General features: G+C 48.7%; 8 protein-coding genes across 8 annotated transcripts in view; 2 read left to right on the plus strand and 6 right to left on the minus strand.

Moving 5' to 3' along the window:
- The window catches only part of CANTADRAFT_87433 (uncharacterized protein), a gene marked incomplete at both ends in the record, with an annotated part of 1,211 nt that extends 686 nt beyond the window's left edge, over window positions 1-525 (minus strand). Inside the window, 2 exons of the mRNA XM_020211338.1 lie at window positions 1-270; window positions 333-525. The exon at window positions 1-270 is cut by the window's left edge and continues 686 nt beyond it. Coding sequence (XP_020066561.1) covers window positions 1-270; window positions 333-525 — 463 coding nt within the window. The remainder of the gene's footprint in view (window positions 271-332) is intronic.
- A 643-nt stretch (window positions 526-1,168) lies between these two features.
- CANTADRAFT_3548 (uncharacterized protein) lies at window positions 1,169-2,857 on the minus strand (the record flags this gene model as incomplete). The annotated part of the gene is made up of 1 exon (XM_020208638.1): window positions 1,169-2,857. One exon carries the CDS (start codon window positions 2,855-2,857, stop codon window positions 1,169-1,171), a length of 1,689 nt encoding a protein of 562 aa, XP_020066562.1.
- A 2,130-nt stretch (window positions 2,858-4,987) lies between these two features.
- CST20 (mitogen-activated protein kinase kinase kinase kinase) lies at window positions 4,988-6,928 on the minus strand (the record flags this gene model as incomplete). The annotated part of the gene is made up of 2 exons (XM_020209286.1): window positions 4,988-6,044; window positions 6,573-6,928. The coding sequence occupies 2 exons, from the start codon at window positions 6,926-6,928 to the stop codon at window positions 4,988-4,990; spliced, it is 1,413 nt and encodes a 470-aa protein (XP_020066563.1).
- Window positions 6,929-10,265: 3,337 nt separating this feature from the next.
- On the minus strand, window positions 10,266-11,804 carry CANTADRAFT_43891 (uncharacterized protein; the record flags this gene model as incomplete). Its single annotated transcript, XM_020209023.1, has 2 exons — window positions 10,266-11,206; window positions 11,243-11,804. 2 exons carry the CDS (start codon window positions 11,802-11,804, stop codon window positions 10,266-10,268), a joined length of 1,503 nt encoding a protein of 500 aa, XP_020066564.1.
- A 2,688-nt stretch (window positions 11,805-14,492) lies between these two features.
- On the minus strand, window positions 14,493-15,464 carry CANTADRAFT_3550 (uncharacterized protein; the record flags this gene model as incomplete). Its single annotated transcript, XM_020208641.1, has 1 exon — window positions 14,493-15,464. The coding sequence occupies one exon, from the start codon at window positions 15,462-15,464 to the stop codon at window positions 14,493-14,495; it is 972 nt and encodes a 323-aa protein (XP_020066565.1).
- A 162-nt stretch (window positions 15,465-15,626) lies between these two features.
- CANTADRAFT_107868 (uncharacterized protein) lies at window positions 15,627-16,397 on the minus strand. Its single transcript, XM_020206181.1, has one exon. The coding sequence runs from the start codon at window positions 16,176-16,178 to the stop codon at window positions 15,789-15,791; it is 390 nt and encodes a 129-aa protein (XP_020066566.1). The 5' UTR covers window positions 16,179-16,397; the 3' UTR covers window positions 15,627-15,788.
- CANTADRAFT_24388 (uncharacterized protein) lies at window positions 16,391-18,740 on the plus strand. Its single transcript, XM_020207099.1, has one exon. The coding sequence runs from the start codon at window positions 16,616-16,618 to the stop codon at window positions 18,674-18,676; it is 2,061 nt and encodes a 686-aa protein (XP_020066567.1). The 5' UTR covers window positions 16,391-16,615; the 3' UTR covers window positions 18,677-18,740.
- A 756-nt stretch (window positions 18,741-19,496) lies between these two features.
- On the plus strand, window positions 19,497-21,056 carry MID1 (Mid1p; the record flags this gene model as incomplete). Its single annotated transcript, XM_020206405.1, has 1 exon — window positions 19,497-21,056. The coding sequence occupies one exon, from the start codon at window positions 19,497-19,499 to the stop codon at window positions 21,054-21,056; it is 1,560 nt and encodes a 519-aa protein (XP_020066568.1).
- Between the last annotated feature and the right edge of the window lie 147 nt (window positions 21,057-21,203).

The raw sequence follows: 21,203 nt of genomic DNA on the forward strand, positions 1-21,203 counted from the left end.
CACTGCCAACAAGAACCACGTACTTTTGCTGAGTGTAGTGGACGTAGCTGTAGTACGGCAAATTGCCGTGGGCCTGGTGAAAATCGACATGGACCAGCGAGGTAGCGTTGACAGGAATAGCTACATACACACAGTAGTAGTCAGATTCATTCACAAGGCAGTCCACGTCGTGGCGAGGACCGACATGCCCGTTGAACACCACAAGCCGGTTGTTTTCCGTAACTAGAAAACGTTGCTCGTCAAAATCAACCACCCCCGGTATAACGATTGCTTGTCGTTGTAGCCATCGATCCACAGGAAAAGGGAAGGCATTCCGGCTTGTTTGAGGGCACTGGGGTGTCCCGGGGAACGGTATATAATAGCAGGCACAGGGTCCTTGGCACCTGCTAGGGAGATGGAGGAAGACCGGCTACCATCGGCGTTGACGAAGGCACACACAACACCAGAAGAGTGGTCCAAGATGGAGGTGGCGTGAATGAGTCCCACAAGGAGCCATAGCACATTTAAGAGCAATGGTTTTTGCATTTCTTGTGTTAACTAGTGTCACTTTCGCATTAAAATATGTCAAAACAGCATGTCAATAACGACCTAGTAGAGTCAGTTATGTGCACTTGTCTACAAACTACTTCATAACGCTAGTACATTTTGGCCCTATCGAGCATAACAACAATCTTGAGATTCACCTGCTTGTCCTTTGAGTCCAAAAGGTATCCAGAATCTTTCATTTTACTCTTGTTCTTTTGTTGTAATGCAACTGGAGCTTGTTCCTCCTTGACCTGCATGTAATTATACACAATGCAACAATCCTTTTTCTATAAACCTATTCATGAAATTAACTGGGGCAGTGCTCACAGAATGATTTGCAGAACCCAACTTCAATTTTTCTAACACAATTATTTAACGTACGTTCTTAATCTTCGGTCAACTCAATTAAGTTGGTCAACGTGTCCGACTTGTTTGAAATCAAATCTGATGATGACGACGATGACGACGATGTGACCTTGCTGAACCACAAAATTTACAGCTTGAAGCTTGGCCGTGATCCAGGTGCCAGAGGCCACTGAAGACTTAAGCGATCATCAAGGAATAATCTACATGCATTCTAATGGATAGTTTAATTTAATATTTAGCTTGCTAGCTCGCTAGCTTTTGAAATGAACCTCTATAATTACTTCTTTTGAACACCAACGTCCTTGAACTTCTCAACTTGTTCAGTTAAGAATACTGGAACTTCCACAGCCTCGTGTTCATGGATTGGCTTGACCTTCTTAGCATCAGCAGCTTCCTTCTCTTGCTTCTCACTAGGTGTCATGACCAAGTCAGCAAAGTTAATTCTGGAGCCCTTGTCGTCTTCATCGGCATCAGCAGTTTCATTCCATTCGGCCAATTCTTTCTCGTGCTCTCTTTCGATGGCATACTCAACAGCTTCCAACACGTTCTCACACAAGTGCTTGGGCTTATATTTTGGTTCAGTTCCTTCTCTGTAAACACCAGTCTTCACCAAAATAGAGTGCCATGAAACATCGTGAGAGTTAGCGAATCTGATATCCGATTCCGGAGTATCACCAACAAAGTAGACAGTGGATGCAGGTGGTAATTGCAAGGTAATCTTGTCTTGTTTACCAGTTTCAGCCAATGGTTCCTTGATATTATTCACCTCATCTTCACTGTCATCTTCATAGTCGTAGGATTCCAATTTGGCCTGGTTGATGATTTCTTCACCATCTTCGTTGATCAAAATATCGGCCTCTTCAGCATTTGGATCATTGATTGACAACTTCTTCAAGTGCTCGTCTAATACACCTTGTCTCCAGCTGGTCAAGACCTTGTTGGCAAACTTGAAAGTACCCTTTTGAGGCTTACCGAATCTGTTGACCTTTAATTCATGACCAGTGTGCTCCTTGTACAAGGCAGCGATAGACACTTGCAAGGCACCCATACCATATCTAGATAATTTGTAGTTGGTGGCCCAAATGAAATCGGAGTGGGCGAAGTAAATTTGTGGACCTTCGTTGTATGTCTTTGATTCGGTGCCCATAACACCATTCTTGGACAATAATAATTCCAAGATGATCTGTTGGTCTGCAGCCCAGTTTCTGGAGTCTGCGAAAACAAGGATAGCATCAATAGCGACCTTGGAAAAATCGACTTCCTTGGCACACACTCTTTCTTCTTCACTTAAGTCGTGGTAAGGACTGACGGCAGGATTCCACTTCAAGATATCCAAAGGAGTGTAGACGTTCTTGAAACCGTAGGATTGAGCCACATTTCTGCAAACGTTGCCGACACCTCCTACCACAAGGACATTCTGGTAAACACCCACCAAATCCTTCATGGGGGTGTGGCCCTGGATGATCTGCTCTGGGGTTACGAGGACACCCAATCTTTCTGTCAAGTCATCCGATCTTTGCTTTTCCGGCTTTCCACCCCCGTTGGTGACGAAGATGGAGGGGACCTTGATGTTGTATTTGTTTTCACCATTCAACAACCTCAAGGCCTGTTTGGCTTCGGGAATGGTGTCGGGGCCTCTGAGGATGACACCATCAATGTCGAAGCAGAATGCGTAGGAGGCCACACGCACATGGTCGATCACAGTTCTCTTCTTCCTCTTGATGATGGAGGAGTTTCTGGACAACTTGGCCAAGGAGTCGACCTTCTTGAGGTTGGCGCTGGAGCTCCTGCCGTCCTTGGAGAGCGAGGTGGACGACGACAACTTGGTCAAGCCGTTTTGCCATTGGTTCAAGTCGGAGAGCGATAACGACGACACTCTGTGCTTTCTGCTCAATGGTTGCAACTCGTCTATGCCGTCGTTGTTAAGAAACGATTGATGTTGGGGAGACTTGGATTCTTCAGTCATGATTTGTGTGGTAGGAATTAATGGTTGGCAAACTGGCTACAGGGCTTGTATTTATAGTTTTGAGAACGGGGGGTGTGATGTCATACTTGCGGCCTGCTGGGGTCGGACTTTTTGGGGTGCGTAGATGAGGAGCCCCACCAGACAATAGCGACGGTCAGACCCGGTGCTAGGCAGGCGTGCAGCACACGCCAGTGGCTCCGACACACTTCTAGGTTGGAGCCACTACCACCACCGCCTAATGGAGACATTCGCTGTGGTGGAGGGGAACACTGGACAATTGGAGTAATATAATTGCTATTTCGCGGGAATGGTCTGCGGCATCAAGCGCCTGCGGAACGGACGCACCGAGGAATAGGTAGCGAGGACGCCAGGGGGAAATTACAGCGAGCCGCGCGGGGTGCGTTGCGAAGGGTGTCGAGGACTGGAGCAGGTCTGGTGGACGTGGCCACACGGCAGCTGGGAGCTGCCTGTGGACCAGCTTTGATCCCAACAAGGGACGGTCACGAACACCGACAGTGGCATGGGCGCCACGTGATGGCCAAGTGGCCAGATGGTCTCAGACAATCTGCGGACGCGAGCTCGTGCAGGGCTCGCAACCTGGCCACCCCCAGTGCTGTGCTTGGTGAAGGCACAGTTGCTAGTGGGTGGTCACCAGTGGGTGGTCACCGGTGGGTGCTGTGGAGGTCGCCTACGCGAAGCTAGGCTGCTGCCAGCACAACCGTGTAGGCCACGTCTATTTCGATGGTGCCCTACCCCCTGGTCCACACTCGGTCTCTCGGTTGGGCATGCACCCGCTGCAGACAGCGCAAATGCGGCAGCAACGATCTCTCGACCACGAGTTAATCCGTTGACACAACGTTCACAAGGGTTCTGGGCACATTGGCTAGAGTGGGATTCACTCCAGAACTAAACGACATGCGACGTTCAAGGGCAACCCAAGACTGCCACACCACATCCAAGCACCCAGTATTCTTGATCGCACCCGCCAGTCCAACTGTTCTTCTCCGTCTCTTCTACCTTCAGTTCCCTCAACAGCGGTGGGCCCCGTATGTCAAAAAATACCGTGTATTGTTGCGTCACCGGCGTCATTCGCTGGCCAAGTCGCCCACGCTCGCAACATCGCTCGCATCGCCTATGGCTTGAGCAACTGTAATTTCGCAACCATCTCCGGGAATAGGAGACCAGGCGAGCTGTATGATTACGAGGCCGAGGCTGGGACGGTTTACCCGATTTGTCCGTGGTGCGATGGACCCACCTGATTATTGAAGCACGGATGTTTGGCCTAGTAGGAAGCCCAACGAAAGTTGGCCTCTTGAGTGTTGCAATGAAGTACTCATTTTGTAGTATTGTCTACCCCTCTGAAGTCTGGCAAACACCTGTTACGTCCCTCTGGAAGTTTCCGTTACTCTTATTAATACTATAAGCTACCCGGCTATTGCTCTCGATGCTGCAGTCCTATTATTAAATTTTTCTAATCTATCCTCCCGTTCATTCCTCTGGAGGTTTTGCGTCTATGAATTTTCTAATATTTCCATCTGAAGTCCGAGCATGTTTATCCATTTCTTTGCTATACCACTCTCTCGAAATTCCTACTAGTTCCCCTAAATGTTTCCAGTTCTTTTCTTCTCTAATCTACCCTTCTGAAGCTCCTGCTACATTCTTCTAACGTTCCAACACTGTCAAAATTTCTCAAGTCTTCTCTCAAGTTTCTGTGCTGAAGCTGATTCCTCCTGAAGTTCCAGTACCCAACCAATTCGTCTCCACTATGACCTCCAAAATTTCTTACATGGTTATGCCAATACTTTATTAATTCTCTAATACCCTTTAACATCCATGTCTTTCATGAAGTTGAGAAACCTTCCTTATTTTCGCCGTCTTTCTTTTCCTTGAGATTTATATCGTCCAACTGACTCTAAAACTCTGGAAACACCAACGACACCGAGTTTACAAATGAGCTCATATCCTGAGGAGGTTCTGTCTCCTCTATTCTGGATCATAATCCATTTATTAATCCGAATAAGCAACCGCATCTGGATGCGGCTGGGCAGAAGTTCTGGCTATCTACAGAACAGCTTACGCCGTTCGGGGCTTGTCAATTTAAATAATACACTAAAAAAAGAATGAAATAAACTAGTCTTCGTTAGGCTCATTGTCCTTCTTCATCCTGGCAATCTTCACCAAAGGACTCAACGAAGAAACATCATCACTTTCTTCGATAAATCTATCTGCCAATAATTCATCGGCGTTGGCTCTCTTGTTAAAATCCACTTGCAAACACCAAGACAAAAACTTCCTGATATCGTAACTCAATGCTTCTGGCTCCTTCAATCTAGGAGTACCATTAGTGGCAATCAAGTACAAGGCCCTTAACGGAGTTTCGTTCAAGTATGGGGGCTCTCCCTCTATCATCTCGATAATCATGATACCCAAGGACCAAATATCAACCTTAGGACCATATTCTTTTCTGGAAACAACTTCGGGGGCCATCCAATAGGGGGTACCCACCATGGTGGTTCTCTTCAAATTAATCTCATTAATTTGGGCGCAGAATCCAAAATCAGTCATCTTGATGTTACCATCAATATTCAACAAGATGTTGTCCGACTTTATATCACGATGGATGACACCCTTAGAGTGCAAAAACTTCAACCCCTTTAATGTTTCACGACAAACTGCACCGATTTGTCCTTCAGTCATGACACTATGCGTAACGATTTCTGTCAATGATCCTCCTTCCATGTACTCCATAATAACCCACAAATCTCCTTTCACCAAGAACGAATCTATAAAATTGACAATGTTAGGATGTTTACTTCCCTTCATGACTAAAATTTCATTAATGATAAGTTCTTTCTTTGGCTGTTGTTCCAAATTCATTTGTTTGATCGCAACAGTTCTAGTTTTCTCACCGTTCTCATGTGCAATGTATACACCTCCAGAAGCACCTTGACCAATCTTATTTAAGTCGGTGTAAAGTTCAGTAGGATCTCCTTCACTACAAATTGACTTCAATTTAGTGATGATCTGCTGATTCTTCCTCTTCTTGTCTTCACGTTTCTTCTGTGCTAAAAGTGCTGCCTGCTTAGCATCACGAACTGGTTGTTGTCCTGATTTTTTTCTTTGCACTTCTGGGGGAGCTGGAGCAGAAGACGAAGGTTGACTTGGAGCTGCCTTAGCTGCCAATGCCCTTTGTTTTTCATACGCTTCCTTTGACACCAGTGATGTAATATCTGCTAATGCTTGTTGGGGACCTGATAAATTGGCAGGAACTTGTTGAGATGTACTTTGTTGAGACGAAGGTGGCGCGGGCGGAGCTCTGTGAGATTTAACTTCTTCCTTGGTACGCTGCTTAGGATAATTGATTGCATTTTCAGCATCATTAAACTTGGCACTAGGAGCAATTGGAGCAGTTGAAACGGGATTCTTAGGTTGAACTCTAGTTTGTGATGCCAAAGAGCTACTATGAGATTTGGATTTAGGTATCTTTCCGCTGCTAGTACTTGGCACCGGAGGTGGAGGAGGAGCAGTGGAACCAGAACTGTATGCATGCGATCCTGGAGTTGGTGGAGCCTTATCCATCTTCTTAGAACTACTTCTAAGTGACTTTATAGATTTCGATGAAAAAGATCTACCCATAAAGGTCTTGGTTTTGGAGGGAGAAATACCTGAACCGTTGGAAGGAGAAGATGCAGCTTGATTATAAGGAGAATGAGACACGGGCTTTTGTTGAGGGGTTGGTTGTGCCGAAGGTGGTTTAGGAGCTGGTCTGCTAGGAATGAACTGATTTTCATAGTTTGCATTAGGGGTTCTTGGTGCATGTGGAATCTTTTCATCAGGATGTTGTTGGATGGGGGTTGTTTGAGCTGCACTAATATCAGTTTGCTGTTCCAAACTTGGACTTGCAGGGTTGTTATTTTGGAAAGCAGAGCTGGGAGTCATAGGGGGAGTGTCACTTCCCCCATGGGTGTTACCTATGGAACCGCTTGAGCTGTTGTTATCGAAGTGGAACTTCTTGAATGCATTATCGTCTGGATTTTCATTGTTATCTTGATAAAAAGCCACGATGTCCATCACTGCCTGAGGATGCTGCTTTTGTTCGGTTCTCGAGATACCACTTGCTGAAAGCAATCTTTCCCATTCAATGGGCAAACCAGTGTAGGAACCATTGACATCAATACCCACATGTGCCACATGCTTTGCATTGAAAGGGGTACTGATTTTCATGTTGATCGAGGAGGTCGACACGTCTGAGGAGGAGCCATTAACTCCACCATTGACACTATGACTTCCGTTTCCACTACCTGACGAATTCGATTTGTTTTTACCAAACATCAGATTCAACACACCTTTGACACGATTTCCACTCTTACGCTTCTTCCCACCGTTTGGAGATGCAATAGTACCCATACCCGGGAGGTTTGGAGAAGATGTGGCCAATGTCGAGCTAGAAGAATTTGCTGATGAAGGTGTATTGATAAATTTATGCTGCTGTTGTTGTAGCACAGGGGTGATTGCGATCGTCTGGTTGTGAGAAGTTTGACGGGGAGGAGGAGGTGGACTCCTGATCACAGAGGAAGAAGATGCATTTCTGGACTCGGAATAAGCACTACCCGGACCCGACGAGGAGGAGTCGTTGGCAGAAGAGGGTGGAGGAGGAGCCGGTCTTTGTGGAGCAGCTGCAGGCGTGGACACTGGCTGCATGAGTTTCTGCACGGGGGTTGTCTGGTCGATGTCGTCCTCGTCGTTGGTAGGAATATTCTCCAAGGTGTTACTCTTCAAGTTTGGTGTATGCTGGTCGTTTTCATCGGCGTCCTCGTCTTCATCGGTGGAGGTGAACCCGTCGAAGTCACTGCTGCGGTTGAAGTCGCCGTTTTCCAAGTAGGTGTTGATGTTCTTGCCGTTGAGGGCGCTGGACGACGAATTCGCCGACACAGCGGTGTTGGACTTAGGGTCCAACGTGGACTTGAACGACTTCAAGTCTGGCGACGAGATGAAGGACGCGTCCTGGTTCGACAACGCACTGGTGGCGGGGTTCGACGCAAACGACTGGCTGTTGGTGGTGGCAGTAGTGCTGTGGTCATGTGTGGATTGGGAGTCGAGCGAGTGCTTGTGGCTCAATGTCCTGTTGGAGTTCTTGTGAGGAAGCTCTCTGGCAGCGTCGCCTGAGTCTGCAAGCTCGGAAGTGTCCACGGTATCTGCGGTGGAGGTGCTTTCGCGGTTAGCGTGGGGGTCGTCTGCGAGGAGCGAGTCCACCGTGTTGTTGTTCTGGTTGAGCGATTGTGTGAGCTGCTGGTAGTGGGCACTCTGGGCGTTTTCCTGGGTTTCTTGCAATGCACTGACATTGAAGGTGCCAGGCATGCGAGGCAACGAGGTGGGAGAGTCCACACGGGCTATTTCCAGCGGGTCTGCCTCTGGCGCCTCAGTGGCACTGACGAGTTTGTCTGTGAACTGGGAGATCTTTTCGTGTATGGGGGAGCCTAGCGACAATCCTGGGGGCGAGGGAGCCACGTCAGCGTCGTCTATGGGCGAGGATGACTCCGAGGACTCCAGCGACGGCTGGTGGTCGCTGGTGGTGGTGTGGGCGGCTAGTGATGGTGGAGTGAGCGTAGCGGGCGCCAGAACGGCAGCAGGCGCCTGTGGGGGTAAAGGATGGGACGATGGTTCCATTGTATCCATCTAGAGACGTAGCGGCAGCAGAAACAGCAGGAACAGGTGGGTGTGGTAGGGTAGGTAAAATTTGGCGTGTTTAGAATTGATCCTCAATATCGTGGGCGTGCGCGGAGCATTTGATGATAGTGGGGACAGGCTACACGATGGGGAGAAGGTAGAGGAAGCTTAGGGAGAGATGAGAGATGGTGGAGGAGAGGGTAGGGAGAGATTAGGGAGAGAACATGGTGGGAGTAGCGACGGTGTAGCGACCGTCGACAGACTAACGACTCATAACATAAAGTGTATGTGGCTAGCACTCCCTGAGGGGCTCGTTAGACGTCTGGCAGGTCTCTGAATTCACTGGTAGCCTGGCGTCGGGCCCTAGTTTCACGACACGTCTGTCGCCACGCCTACACGTCTCCAGCACCGGCCTACAGCCAGCCTGTGGCCTGCTGCCTCCTGGCTAGACTTCTATTGTGTGCGATCCGTCCTAGGGTCTAACAATGCCGCCAGCGCACATTCTCGGGGCTGCGCATTCCCAGGCCCCTGGCGTGCGTCTGGGGCCGGGTGTCCAACCAATGGCGTGGCCTCTGGCCCACAAGTGGTGGCATGTAGGATATTTCCGTTTGTGGTGCCCAGACCGTGGCGACGCGTTCCATCGAACCGTCTCGCCTCGACTCGCTTGCTGGTGGTGTCAACTGGGCACGAGGACCCGGGCTTCGTGCAGGCGGGACGTGGCCGCTACCGCTGAACCTTCGATAAAGTTGGGCTACAGATGCACGCTTGTGGCACCCGCGAGGAGCACGCATGCAGTGCGGCGACACACGGCAGGACCATAGGAGGCCCATGGGAGGGCCAGCCCATGCCACGCTGGCGTGACCACCCTGAAACCGGAAGACCCGTGTCTAGGGGCGTGGGGCTGCCACTGTCGCTGGAAGCCAATTTCTGGATTCCATCACAGGCGCCTGAACTTGGGTCCCTGCTCAAGCATCTGTACCCACACCGGTCGTCTCCAGAGATTTGCCCCATTAGGGCACTTCGTTCCCAATGCAGCACGCATCCACAAGCCCCCATGCACACCCGACTAGATGGGATATCGCTATTGTCGTTCACTGCACATGGTGCGCCTGGGTATATTACGTGCAGATGTGATCCAGTGGTCGTATTGGCAATTGCGCCTGTGATGGATCTCACATTGCATACCATCTGGAACCAGATCATCCCATTGGCCGTCGCGCCAGCGCTGGGCCTACATGCGTGCTTGCTCTAGAATTGGTCGTTAATTATCCGTCGCAAACGGGTGTATGTGCTCGTGTGGTTTCCCTAATGGGTTAAATCTGTAAATGCAGGGCTAGCTGGATGAACAATAGAATCGATTGATTGGTGCCTTTTATTGGTCGTGATGGGGAGGTGAGGTGGTAACTCATCTGAATAAGCAGTCTTATTCGAGCTGTCCAATTCTAGGAGTCCAGTTCCAGCTGCCCAGTTCCAGCAGAATTCCATGAGTCTGACGTAAACTGTTAAACTCCAGCTGTAATTCCAGAACGCTAAACTAAGCTCTCTAATTCGAGCCTCCAGCTGTAATTCCAGAACGCTAAACTAAGCTCTCTAATTCGAGCCTGAACAAGCAGTCTTGTTCCCGCAGTCTAATTCGAGATGCTGAATCCGCAGTCTATCCCATCGGTCCCGTCCTTTCTTCAGATCGAATTGGATCTTGTGTGTATCGATATCTACTTCAAAACTTCAAGTCTTCTATCTGCTAATTTCTCTTCCCCAACACAACATAACTTCCCACGAGCTCTTCGTAGACATATCTATTCTTGGTAAGATAGTTCTTTATTCCCATCTTAATCACAGGAATACCCCCTACGGAATGAAGTCCTCTCCCCGTGATGATCCTCGCAGGACCCTCGAAAACGGCTTTGCTTCCGTACCGACGAAGGTTTCCTTCATATTCTCTGGCAGAGATTTCCTTGCTCCACCAAGAAATCAACGCCTTTTGGGTGACAAGAATTGCTGTGGTGACTTTAAGTCCATGCAAATCTATTTCTCCTGTACGTTGAAATCCAGCCAAACGTTCACTCTGCGTTTGTCTCTCTGGCTCGTTGATCACCCTGGATTTGGTTCTAAATCTAGCAAATTGGTTACTCAAGTTTGGGTTTTCTGGTGGCGCCATTTTGACTCCCAGAACGAGAGCCTTTGGTACAACAGGTACTGACTTCTTCTTGGTCAAATGCTCACAGTTGTACTCAACCACCATACGGCATATATCGATCACTTTAAACGGGTTTCCATTGAAGAGCACCAACGCCTTTTCACAAAACCGCATGCCAATTCCTCTAAATTGGGCATTGCTGCGCAACAAGGCCAATAATTCTTGATACTCCCCACTTTGTGGGCTGAATCGGTAACTTTGAGACGGCACTGGCACTGGAACGGGAGTTCCGTTCCCCACTCTACCTGCAATTTTGGCACCGCCTCTTTGGACTCTTCCTCCTCGAGGTATTTGCTCTCTAGGTGCCGTGGATGCCACTAGAGGGTTCCTTGTGTATGTGAGGACCACCGCTATTAAACTCTCTATAAAGTTACCATTTCTGGCATGTAAAAAGCTGGTGGCATCACTTAAAGGAATCTCAGTAATGCTGCTCAATTTGCTGGCGGTTTCTTGTATCGACCCCCATACACTGCCTGTGACAGGTTCTTTAGCGACAATATTGGTTCCACTGGTGGAACTACCGGCAGGCTTGAATGATGACACAGTACCGGTGAGAAGGTTGTCTGTTGCTATCTGCAAATCGCCGTGTGCTTCATCTAGGGCAAACTTGAGTGTGTCGTTGTCGATTGTGGGGAATATATCCTTTAGTTGATACACTGCTGGGGAATAAACGGGCTTTTGCTGCTCGACTATTATCGAGCTTTCTTCGGCACGCACTGCCTCGACCAATTCGTTGGTCTCCTGTTCCAAGAAGAGCTCTTCTACGAGCACGTCGATGTCTTCACTCAACTTGACCCGGATCTTCAACTCGGTTCTTCTGTATGTGGGGAACAAATCGGCCAACTTGTCTACTAAGTCGAGGAAATCCTCGTCCTCGTCCAACTCATCGTAGACAAATCGGGTATAGTCCTCGTCGTTGAGGAAAAACGTAGCATTGTAGTGGTTGTCCTCGGTGGAGGCTCGATTTTTCAGCGAGCCTTCATTGACGCTGGTGTCAGGAGGCGATTCGTAGTTTGGGTTGGCGATGATCGTGGGCACCCCTTTCTGGGTGAGAATGTCGGATATTGTCTTTCCATTCACCATGACATCTTGTTCTTCGCCAACATCTATATGGGGCTCTTCTGGATCTTCCGATTCCAGATCGTAGAATGGAACAAGTCGTGTGCCCACCACCAAATTGGGGTTGATGTTTGCTTGGATTTGTTTACGAAATCGGGCAAGCGAAAACGGAGGTTTTTCGGCTGCGGTAGTAACAGGTTGTGGGGAAATCGGGCGTGGTCTCTGAGTCTCCAGAGTGCCCTCCTGGAGGCGTATCCGCTCGATGTCCTCCACTAAGTTCTCCATAATGCGGTGGTAGGACTCGCTGTACTGTGCAGGATCCAGCTGGGGAATCTCTGTCACGTGACGTGTCTGGGGCACTGGTATAGATGGATAGGATCTATGGACCATGAAGCTGACACCAGTCTCCTTCTTGAACTGCTCGTGGTCTTCAGCCTCGATGTAGATTCTGATATACAGGTAGTACACGAACCCATGAGCAATGGCCTTTTTATTCATCTCTTCATGGACAAACCGGCACGAGATATACTCCAGATGTGAAGTTAGGGTCTTTACAGGCCCAAACTTCGCACCCAAGAATGATTTGAGATGGCTTGGGTTTATCTCTTGTGCACCATGGAGAATCACGGGGTCGGAGCAGCGACCTCCGGCCAAGTCATAAACCCCGTACTGATGGTGCATCGTAGCCGACTTGAGTGCTGGAAGTTGAAAGAATAGCTCTGTAGACTTGAGGACATTGCGCAAAAGCGTGGATATCAACACGAAGAGGCCCTCGTCCATCCGCACCACCTGCAATATCTGATAGAGAAAATCCTCATTCAAGGCAGTGACTTTGCTGTGCTCGCGAATGAAATGGGTAAAATACTTGCACTGGGGCAAAACAGGACTCATGGAAGCTATCCGGGGTAGCAACAATTGAAATGGAGTGCTTGGGCCTCGGAGCTCTGCCCACACCTCGGCTGTGGATTTCTTCGACTCTAGGTCCGGCAACATCACTGCAGCGAGGATGTTCTTGTAGGCAAGAAGGTCGCCTAGTCTTCGTGGATCACTTGTGTCCCATTCATCGATCCTCAAAGTCATAAGCATCTGCCACTTCAAGAAGTCTCGGTGTTGAAAGTTGTTGACCATGTTTTCGAGCAACTTCTGGTTGAAGAACACTAGAGGAACCGTCCACATGCTCACATGTATTGGCTCTAGTGGCAGCCCGCCCTCTGAGCGATTTTTAATGATCTTGCCGGTCATTTCATAATGGGAGGCCAATAGGTAGTCCTCAAACTCAGAGCCGAACCACGGAACGCGGAATCTTACATGTGTAGCATTGGCAGCGGCGTGTTCCTTCTGGAGATCAATGGAAAGCGGATTGTAGGGCACGCCTGTGGGCCTAGGGAATGGCGGGGCCATGGATGTTCATGTACGATGAAGTTGATAATTGGATGTTTGTATGGGGCAGCGCGGCAGTACAGATCAGATGGTGGGGAGCGGGTAGGGAGCGTGGGACAGTAAGACGACAGGGCGCGCAGTTTCGGGAGCCACTCCCGCGAATTAGCGAGCCCTAGCGAGGGGTTTAGTGCGCTGGTGGGTACAATAGCGAGGGGCTGGCTGAGTTGGTAAGGCACGCCAGCGCGGACCCTGAGATAGGAACATTGGGTAGATATGAATGTGTATCTATACAGTGAGTTTCACCAGTCTGCTGAGTTTATAGATCTAAGTAAGGTAGAGACAATTTGCTGTTCTGAATATGGCTAAGTAGTTAGAATACTTATGGCAAGTGCTGTTCAGTTAGGGGTAAGTAATGTAGAATACTGCATCCAGAGTTGTTCAGTTTGTGGCCAAGCATTGTAATACTCTTTCAAAGTGTTATTCGGATTATTCAGATTGTGGGAAGTAAGGAGAATACCCCTTACAACGAGATACGTATGGCGATAGTTTGTAGTATACTTCTTATAAAAAGTTATTCAGTATATGGGGTATAGCTTGTGGCGCTTCAGAGAATGAGTTATTCAGTTTGTGGGGTACAACTTCTAGAATACCCTTACAGAGAATGTTTCCATTTATGCTCAAGTAAAGTAGAATACTTCGAACAGAGTTATCCTTAAGCGTATTCTTGAATAATGTGTTTGGCGGTTTTACACGGCTATTATTGGCTGGATGTCCATAAGTCATTCAAATTGGCCAGTCAAGTTTCAGACCAATCGGAAATTAACTGATTACACCATCAGTCTAGAATTCTGTACACGTAGGACTGACGGATCATCCAGCAACAATTCTAATATACTATAGGGCCAAGTTATACGATGTAAAACTAGTTTATAACCCTTGAAGCAACAGGATAGCTATCCTTGCCGATTCTGACATATACCTCTCATTTTGGTTTCTCTGTATAGCGTAGCAGCGACAGATGTGTAAGTATATTGACGTACGTTATTGGTAAACAGGAACATCCACGTCAAGCAGTTGTTAAACCATTTTTGGTGACTATGACCATAATGATACTCCAAAATAGACTGAATTTACAGATGACAGCCCACCAAAACGTAACTAATTCTGATCACCATGGTTGTTTGAGAATGTACATTGGTCACTTGTGTTTCAATTGGGAGCCGCCAGCATCTACCCTCTAATTTCTACAAACAAGAAAATTATCTCTCTATTGAAGATTTTCCACCAGTTCCTTTAACCTCATAAATCATGTCTATGTAACTAATGTGAGGGCTACACCATGCGTTTACCCTGCGCTATTAACGTTTTCAATGCTGAGAGCCAACGGATCATCTCTTCCTCGCTGGAGGCATTGAAGCGCAACCGCTTCAACGGTGTGATAACGAGTAGGCACCACACTTTGGAGGTAGAAATGGGATCAAGCTCGATCACATCCACGAGGTCCAGCACCGGGATTACCTTGATGGGCTTGCTCTGATCGCCAGCGTTCTTGTAGAAGTAAAGCGCTCGCGAGGTCAACACAATGTAAAGTCGTTTCCACTGGTTGTATCTCTTGCGAAGACGGAGAAGGTGCCCCTCCTCGATCAAGTACTCGTCAGGCTCCGATTCTGAAGATGCCAGTGGTGGTGGCGGTACCTGGGCACTGCGGGGCTTGCGTCGTATGTCGTCTTCGTCCTCTTCGTCAATGGTGGGCTGTGCAAGCTGGAACTGGTGGCTATGGTCGTGAGGCATGGGCGAGTCCGATAGCCCAGAAGACAAGTACATGTCTTCGGGACCTGAGTACTCAAGGTCAACAGGCCCCAAGAGGGTCATTTCGGGGGGAGACTTCTCCACATACAGGTCGGCAGATTCTTCGAAGAACACCCCCAAGGCATGCTTCCAGGCATGCAATGCGTTGGAGTCCTCGCACCGAAAGTGGATCACCTTTTTGCTGGTGTAGATGGCGAAATGGTACTTGTGGTTGTCAGGGATCTCGTTGAAGGAGAGGAGGTCAGCTCTGTTGATGACCTTGATGGGCTTGTGCTCGGACGAGTCCTTGTAGTAGCCGAGCTGGCACTTGCGGAGCGTCACCCACGTTTTCTTCCACTGGTGGGTCTTGCTGGACCGCTTGTAGAGATAGCTTGAGACAAGGAGCCGGTTGGAGTCCACCTGGCTGGTGAAGGCCCACGACGCGGAGTTGGTGTGGGTGAGCACGGGAAGCTCGTGGCCATGGGACGACGACCCCGAACTGTTTCGTGCTAGCATGGTTGGAGCTGTGGTAGATATGGTTGCTAATGTTGCTAGGCGATTTTGCGGTGACGATGGCCGCGGGGTTGGGCTAGTGCCAGGGACAATAGTGAGGGCGCGGTTGACTCGCAGTCACTAGGGTGTTGGGCAGCTAGTGTTGGGGCGCTAGTGGGGAAACCTAAGGGGAGTTTGCTCAGGAAATGTTTCCATGTGGTGACAATGGCAGTTCAGACCGGGCTAGCGTCTGTGATTCCTGGTATGGTGGCGGGTGGCTGGTGGGGTATGATACTTAGCCACCGTGCTCGTGGTAGATGATCTCGCACCGCACCGTGCTAGGGAGGCTCAGTAGCCAGCAATTAAGCACAACGGGAAATGTGCGGCTGGTGGCGTGCCGCACCGTGCCAGATCAATCTCCCAAACCAGTGCGGAAATTTGCAAGTTCAAGCGCATCTGCTTAGTCGAGTGCCCAGGAAGCAAAAACGAGGCGGTCAGCTGATGCCTGAGACGAAATGGCCACAAGGCGGGCAAAGTCGTCCCAGCGGCCATCCGTGGGCAGTCTAGGGCATATCTGTCCCTGTGCTGGACCAAAGGCTGTGTCAAAACATCATATTGGCTGGCCTGTCTGGCAATTGCTGGTGGTCGTTGTGAGCCGCAAACTAGATAAAATGCCAGCCAACTGGGTGCGAGCACTGTACACCAACTGTGATCTGTGGCGTGTCTGCGGTACTCCATACCTGTCTGCTCTATGCTGACTGCTCACAGTGCTTCGTAGCCTGAATATTGCCACCAACGCCCAGACATCTCTAGCAGCTCTTTCTGTTAGCCCATACTGCTTGTCGCATCTGTCTCCTTCGCACGGCTGCAAACGCCCACCACTCCCGTCGTGCGCGCACCGCCCTCTCCAGACTCTGGGGAGGTTTCTGGCGTGGCCATTCCTGGCTACTCCTCCAACGGGCATCACCACCACATTACGGCTCTTCTTGCTCACACGCCCTGATTCCGTCCCCGTTTGTGCCATAGCCCGCCTGCCACCCTCAGCTGTTCCAAATTCCACCCATTGGCCACAAAACGTACATAGCAACTCCGTCCCATCACCAACTTTGTCTCTCTGATTCGACCGAACGCTCGATCTCCACCTCCATCCGTCCCACTTCACCACCAGTGCAATCATGACGGCAGACACTTCCCAGAACTACTCAGACGGCGAGGACGCCCAGCTGTCCCGTCCTCCCATCACCACCTCATCGTCCACCCCCAACTTGATCAGATCTCTAGCAGGGCTAGAGGACCAGTCAAGAGGCACCCCCGAGCAAGGCGTCAAAGAACACACCCATTTATTCCAACCACCTGCTATTGGTGAGCTCGGCAAATACGATATTTTGGACTGGTTCTCGTTCAGGCACTCCGACGACTACAGGGCCGCTAGAATCAACATTCCCGAAGACAGAGACCCAAAGTTGATCACCAAATCCAAATACAAGAAAAGAGTTTCCTTCGATACTATCAACCTTCAGTACAATGACGATTTCGATGATGAAGACGGCGAAGATGATTGGGGAATGAATGGCTTCGTCGACCGTGGCAGAGGCCGCGAGAAGAGCAGAAGCCCTTCGATGTCTCTGTCGAGGCACTACTCGGTTTCTCCCAGCAGAAGAATGCCTTCACCATTGAGAAACGGTGGCATTGACTTCACCAACATCGATATTGCCAGGCTCATCAAACCTATGAGAACGGATTATCCCACCAGGCCAATCATCACCCATCGTGGATGTACCTTCACCAAGCTCCACAGGGACTTTGAAAATTTGTACTTGGCAAAGATCCCGCAAAGACCTGTGTTGCCTAGACGAACAATATTGGTGTATGTCAGTGCCAGAAAACACACATGGGTCGCTTTGGATTGGGTCTTAAGCACCTTTATAGAACATGGTGATACAGTGATTGTGGTTTCTGCAATTAAATCGGAGCAATTTGTGTGTACGAGAAGACGTCTGTCCCAATTTTCTCCACAAAGAACCCCAGCGATGACGCCAAGAATGAGATTGAGGCAAAGAAATAGACCAGAGTACACTAAAATCATAGCTAAAAATCTTATGACTTATATCATGGAAGTGATGAATCCTGATGTCATTACAAAAGTGTCCTTGGAATTGGCAGTTGGTAAGACGAAAGATGTTTTGAAGGAAATGTACAAGTTGTACGAACCAAATTTGGTTTGCACCGCAACTAAGCAGAATTTGAGAATTAGTGCACCCTTAAAGTCATGGATCTCTTCCAAATTAACTGACCGTTTGGTCAAGAATTTCCCATTGCCTGTTATTGTGGTTCCAGCCATGAATATGAATGATTTTGAGAGAAAATTAGTTCAAAAGATAGAGAAGAGGTACGAATCTTCGCCGGAACAAATTGTTCAAAAAGTGCCAGAGGTTTCACCAGAATTGGAAAAAAAGTTGATCAACGATGACGATGCAGCCTCAATCAATTCCAGTGATAGTTTTTCATCCAATGATTCCTACTCTTCATACGATGAGATTTCCAAGCTATATGTTGATTACAAACAGGATTTGGAATCTAATATTAAACTCCTTGCGAAAGAGCCTTTGAATGAGGACTTTTACGCCAGCTTTGCCAGAATAGTAACAGACAAGTCTGCTCGTTTGTGTCAGGAGATTAGAGAAATAGATCCGGACACTCGAGGCAAGGGAGCTAAGCTTGCAGAAGTTATTACAGGAGCAAATTCATTTGGGATGGCTGCTCGTAAAACAAAGTCATTATTAGAGCCCATCGAGAAGTCTAAGTCCGAGACTCCTTCTTTGGGACCTGGTTTGTCCTTCAAAGAAATGAAACGGAATTTGATGCTCAACCAAGAGAAGTCAAGTCCACAGTCTCCCAAGTCCCCTTCGCCTGCTCCCGCAGTCCCCCAAATCAGTGTCCACTCACCATCGGAAGAGACTAGTGCCCCGGATCCAAGAAAGAGTGCCTTGAAATTTGTCAACTTGGAGTCGCCTAGTGCTGCGAAGCAACAGCAGGGTGAACAAAAGAAGAAAGAGGTTTCGAACCACAAGTCAGCATCACTTGAAATTGAAAGACAGTCTTCTAGACCTAAATTGAAACCATTGTCTTCCCATCCCGATATCACCAGTCATTCCAGTTTGAATTCAGGGTCCTCCGACAGTCTCGGCAAGCCTAAGAAGAGTAAGTTGAAAAGGTTCTGGAAACTTTTTTCATGAGCTAACGGGTTATGCGTTAGTGTAACTAGATGAATAGAGCCTTCAATACAGGTGTGCATAGAAAGTAATGTAGCCAGGGCTAACAAAACTACGCTAAGCCCAAGTAGATTTCATAGGCAGAAACCAGTCATACACTTGGCCCTGACTTGTAAAAAAAGTCTCTGAAGATAAAATCAGAGGACACGAATACGCTTGTCTATGTATTGTAAGCAATGGCCGATGGCTAGATAAATTCTACATACCGTGACTCTGCATAGTCAAAAGAATACACCTCGGTAATAATTTGAAGCGAGAATTCCATCCACTGCTGTTGAAAATCCATCTGAGCATCTAAAGACAACAGAATATAGCCAAATTCATAGCGAACTTTCTTCACCATGCTGACCTGTCTTATACTCAAATTGTAAACATGGCTTCCTATTGTCCAGGCACCAATGGCTTGGTGCCAGGTCTCTTCAACAATGCGTTATCAACAGTGGTGTAAACTCAGAATAATTTATAAAATCTCCAAGGCAATGGAGCTGCTACAAGTACATTACGACCCAATTCTACCTGTAGCACTGACTAAGAATAGTTTACTACCCTTATTGGCATGTTGGGCGAAAATATGCCTAAAGTCACCATTACCAGCCATTACCATTAACCTTCCTTCGATTCCGCCCTGCCTACAGTTTGAATCAACATTCATTCGGTCTATTTATCAATTTATTATCTCTAATCATTCACCCTACCTTTTTTTCCATTACATTTATCTCCCCATTTTTCACTCGTTCCACCCTTATATCCATCCTGCACTTGACACCATTCAGTCCAACCATCCATGCTCTTCTTCGTCTGGCTCCTACTTTTCCCGATAGTCACGGCGTTCCTGTTTGACACAGGCTTCGACTTGGACCATGACCAGCCGTTGGACCCCATGGCTCAGTTCCAGGCTGGACTCAGTCCGTTCAAACAGTCAGTGATACCTCCCAGAAAGGGTAGAGAAGACTACTTGACAGAATTTACCCCCATCAGCAATACCATCGTGCAGAGCGAGCTCCAGCTCTACTCGTTCAACGTCAACACTTCCAGCGGGCTAGGCGAGTACTACCAGCTCTTGATCTTCTTGACAGGAAACCTCTGCACCCAGCCGTCCAATGTGGGCCTGAACGACACCAGTCTTGCGGTGTACTACTCGTTCAACGCGTCGATGTTCACCAACTTTGAGCTTGGTCAGATGGAGCTCTTTGAGGCTGGGTACTTCCAGGCATTGACGGATGTCCCTATCGTGGACTCGTCCGAGTATGAGGACTCAGTGCTCTACATCGCAGTTAGAGCGCCTGAAAACACCGACCGAACCGCCAACTGGACCTACCAGATCGGTGTGTCCCAGAATGACTTGGTCTTCCAGTGGGACGACCGTCCTTCCGCAATGGTGGTCGACACCGATGAGCAGTCGGCGTTGATCGTCACCAACAACTTGACTGCACCCCACTCCAGCGACCTCTCGCGGCTCAACATCTCGAAATCGCCCTACTCGCTCTTGGTGTACTCCTACGACTACAAGGACTACTTTGCGTCGTTGAACTGCAGTTGGTGTGCCATCAGAGACGGGCCTGCCTTGCTCAGCTCCTCGGAAATCAACACCAGCTACACCACCCGAAACGGCGGAATCCAGCAGCAGTTCTACGTCAGCAACTTAAACAGCTCCACTAAGTACCTCGCGTACCTTGTGTCTGATTTCGGCGGAAACAGCTTTGGTGGCGCCATCTACCAGCCTTTGGAGTTCGAGACCCTCGACAGTCCAGCCTGCGAGTTGATCTACGACTTGGAGTTCTGCGACAGAGTGGCCTACTCAGTTCCCACCAACAAGGACGGTTCCAAGGACAGTGTAAAGCAGTTATACGACGACCAGGCCAAGAACCTCTTCACCAACTTCTCCAAGGCGCTCCAACAGATCGCATGCAACACCACTGCGGATGCCGTTTTTTCTCCAGTTCGGACGTGCGAGGACTGTGCTGATAGCTACAAGGACTGGCTCTGTGCTGTGACCATTCCCCGGTGCTCGACGCGAAACGTCACAGGCTACAAGTACAGGGAGACCAACGATTCGAGAAATGACTTTATCTTAAACACCATCGAACCCAACCTTCCCTACTACGAGGTATTGCCTTGTCTCAACGTGTGCCAGGCCATTGTGGCCGACTGTCCTGCGGATTTCCAGTTCAGCTGCCCCAAAAAAAATGTATCCATCGAGAAGTCGTACTATTTCGATTTGGGAGGCCGCTATCCTACCTGCAATTACGTGGGCACAGAAAAGGTGGTGAGCAGCCGTGGGTTGAGAAACACGGTCAACTGGCTCTTGTTGCTGGTGGTAGTAGCTGCCAATGTGCTCGTTTAAGCACTTATAGACGTGGCTGCCGGTGGCCACAGATAGACTGGGTGACGGTGGACTTATCTAACTTCTATGTCAGTCAGATATTTAATGGGTATATTATATAATTAGGCTATATCAACGGGATATCATAACATCTTAATGGAAGATACA

The sequence above is a fragment of the Suhomyces tanzawaensis genome, assembly GCF_001661415.1.
Source record: "Suhomyces tanzawaensis NRRL Y-17324 unplaced genomic scaffold CANTAscaffold_1, whole genome shotgun sequence".
Taxonomy (NCBI): Eukaryota; Fungi; Ascomycota; class Pichiomycetes; order Serinales; family Debaryomycetaceae; genus Suhomyces; species Suhomyces tanzawaensis.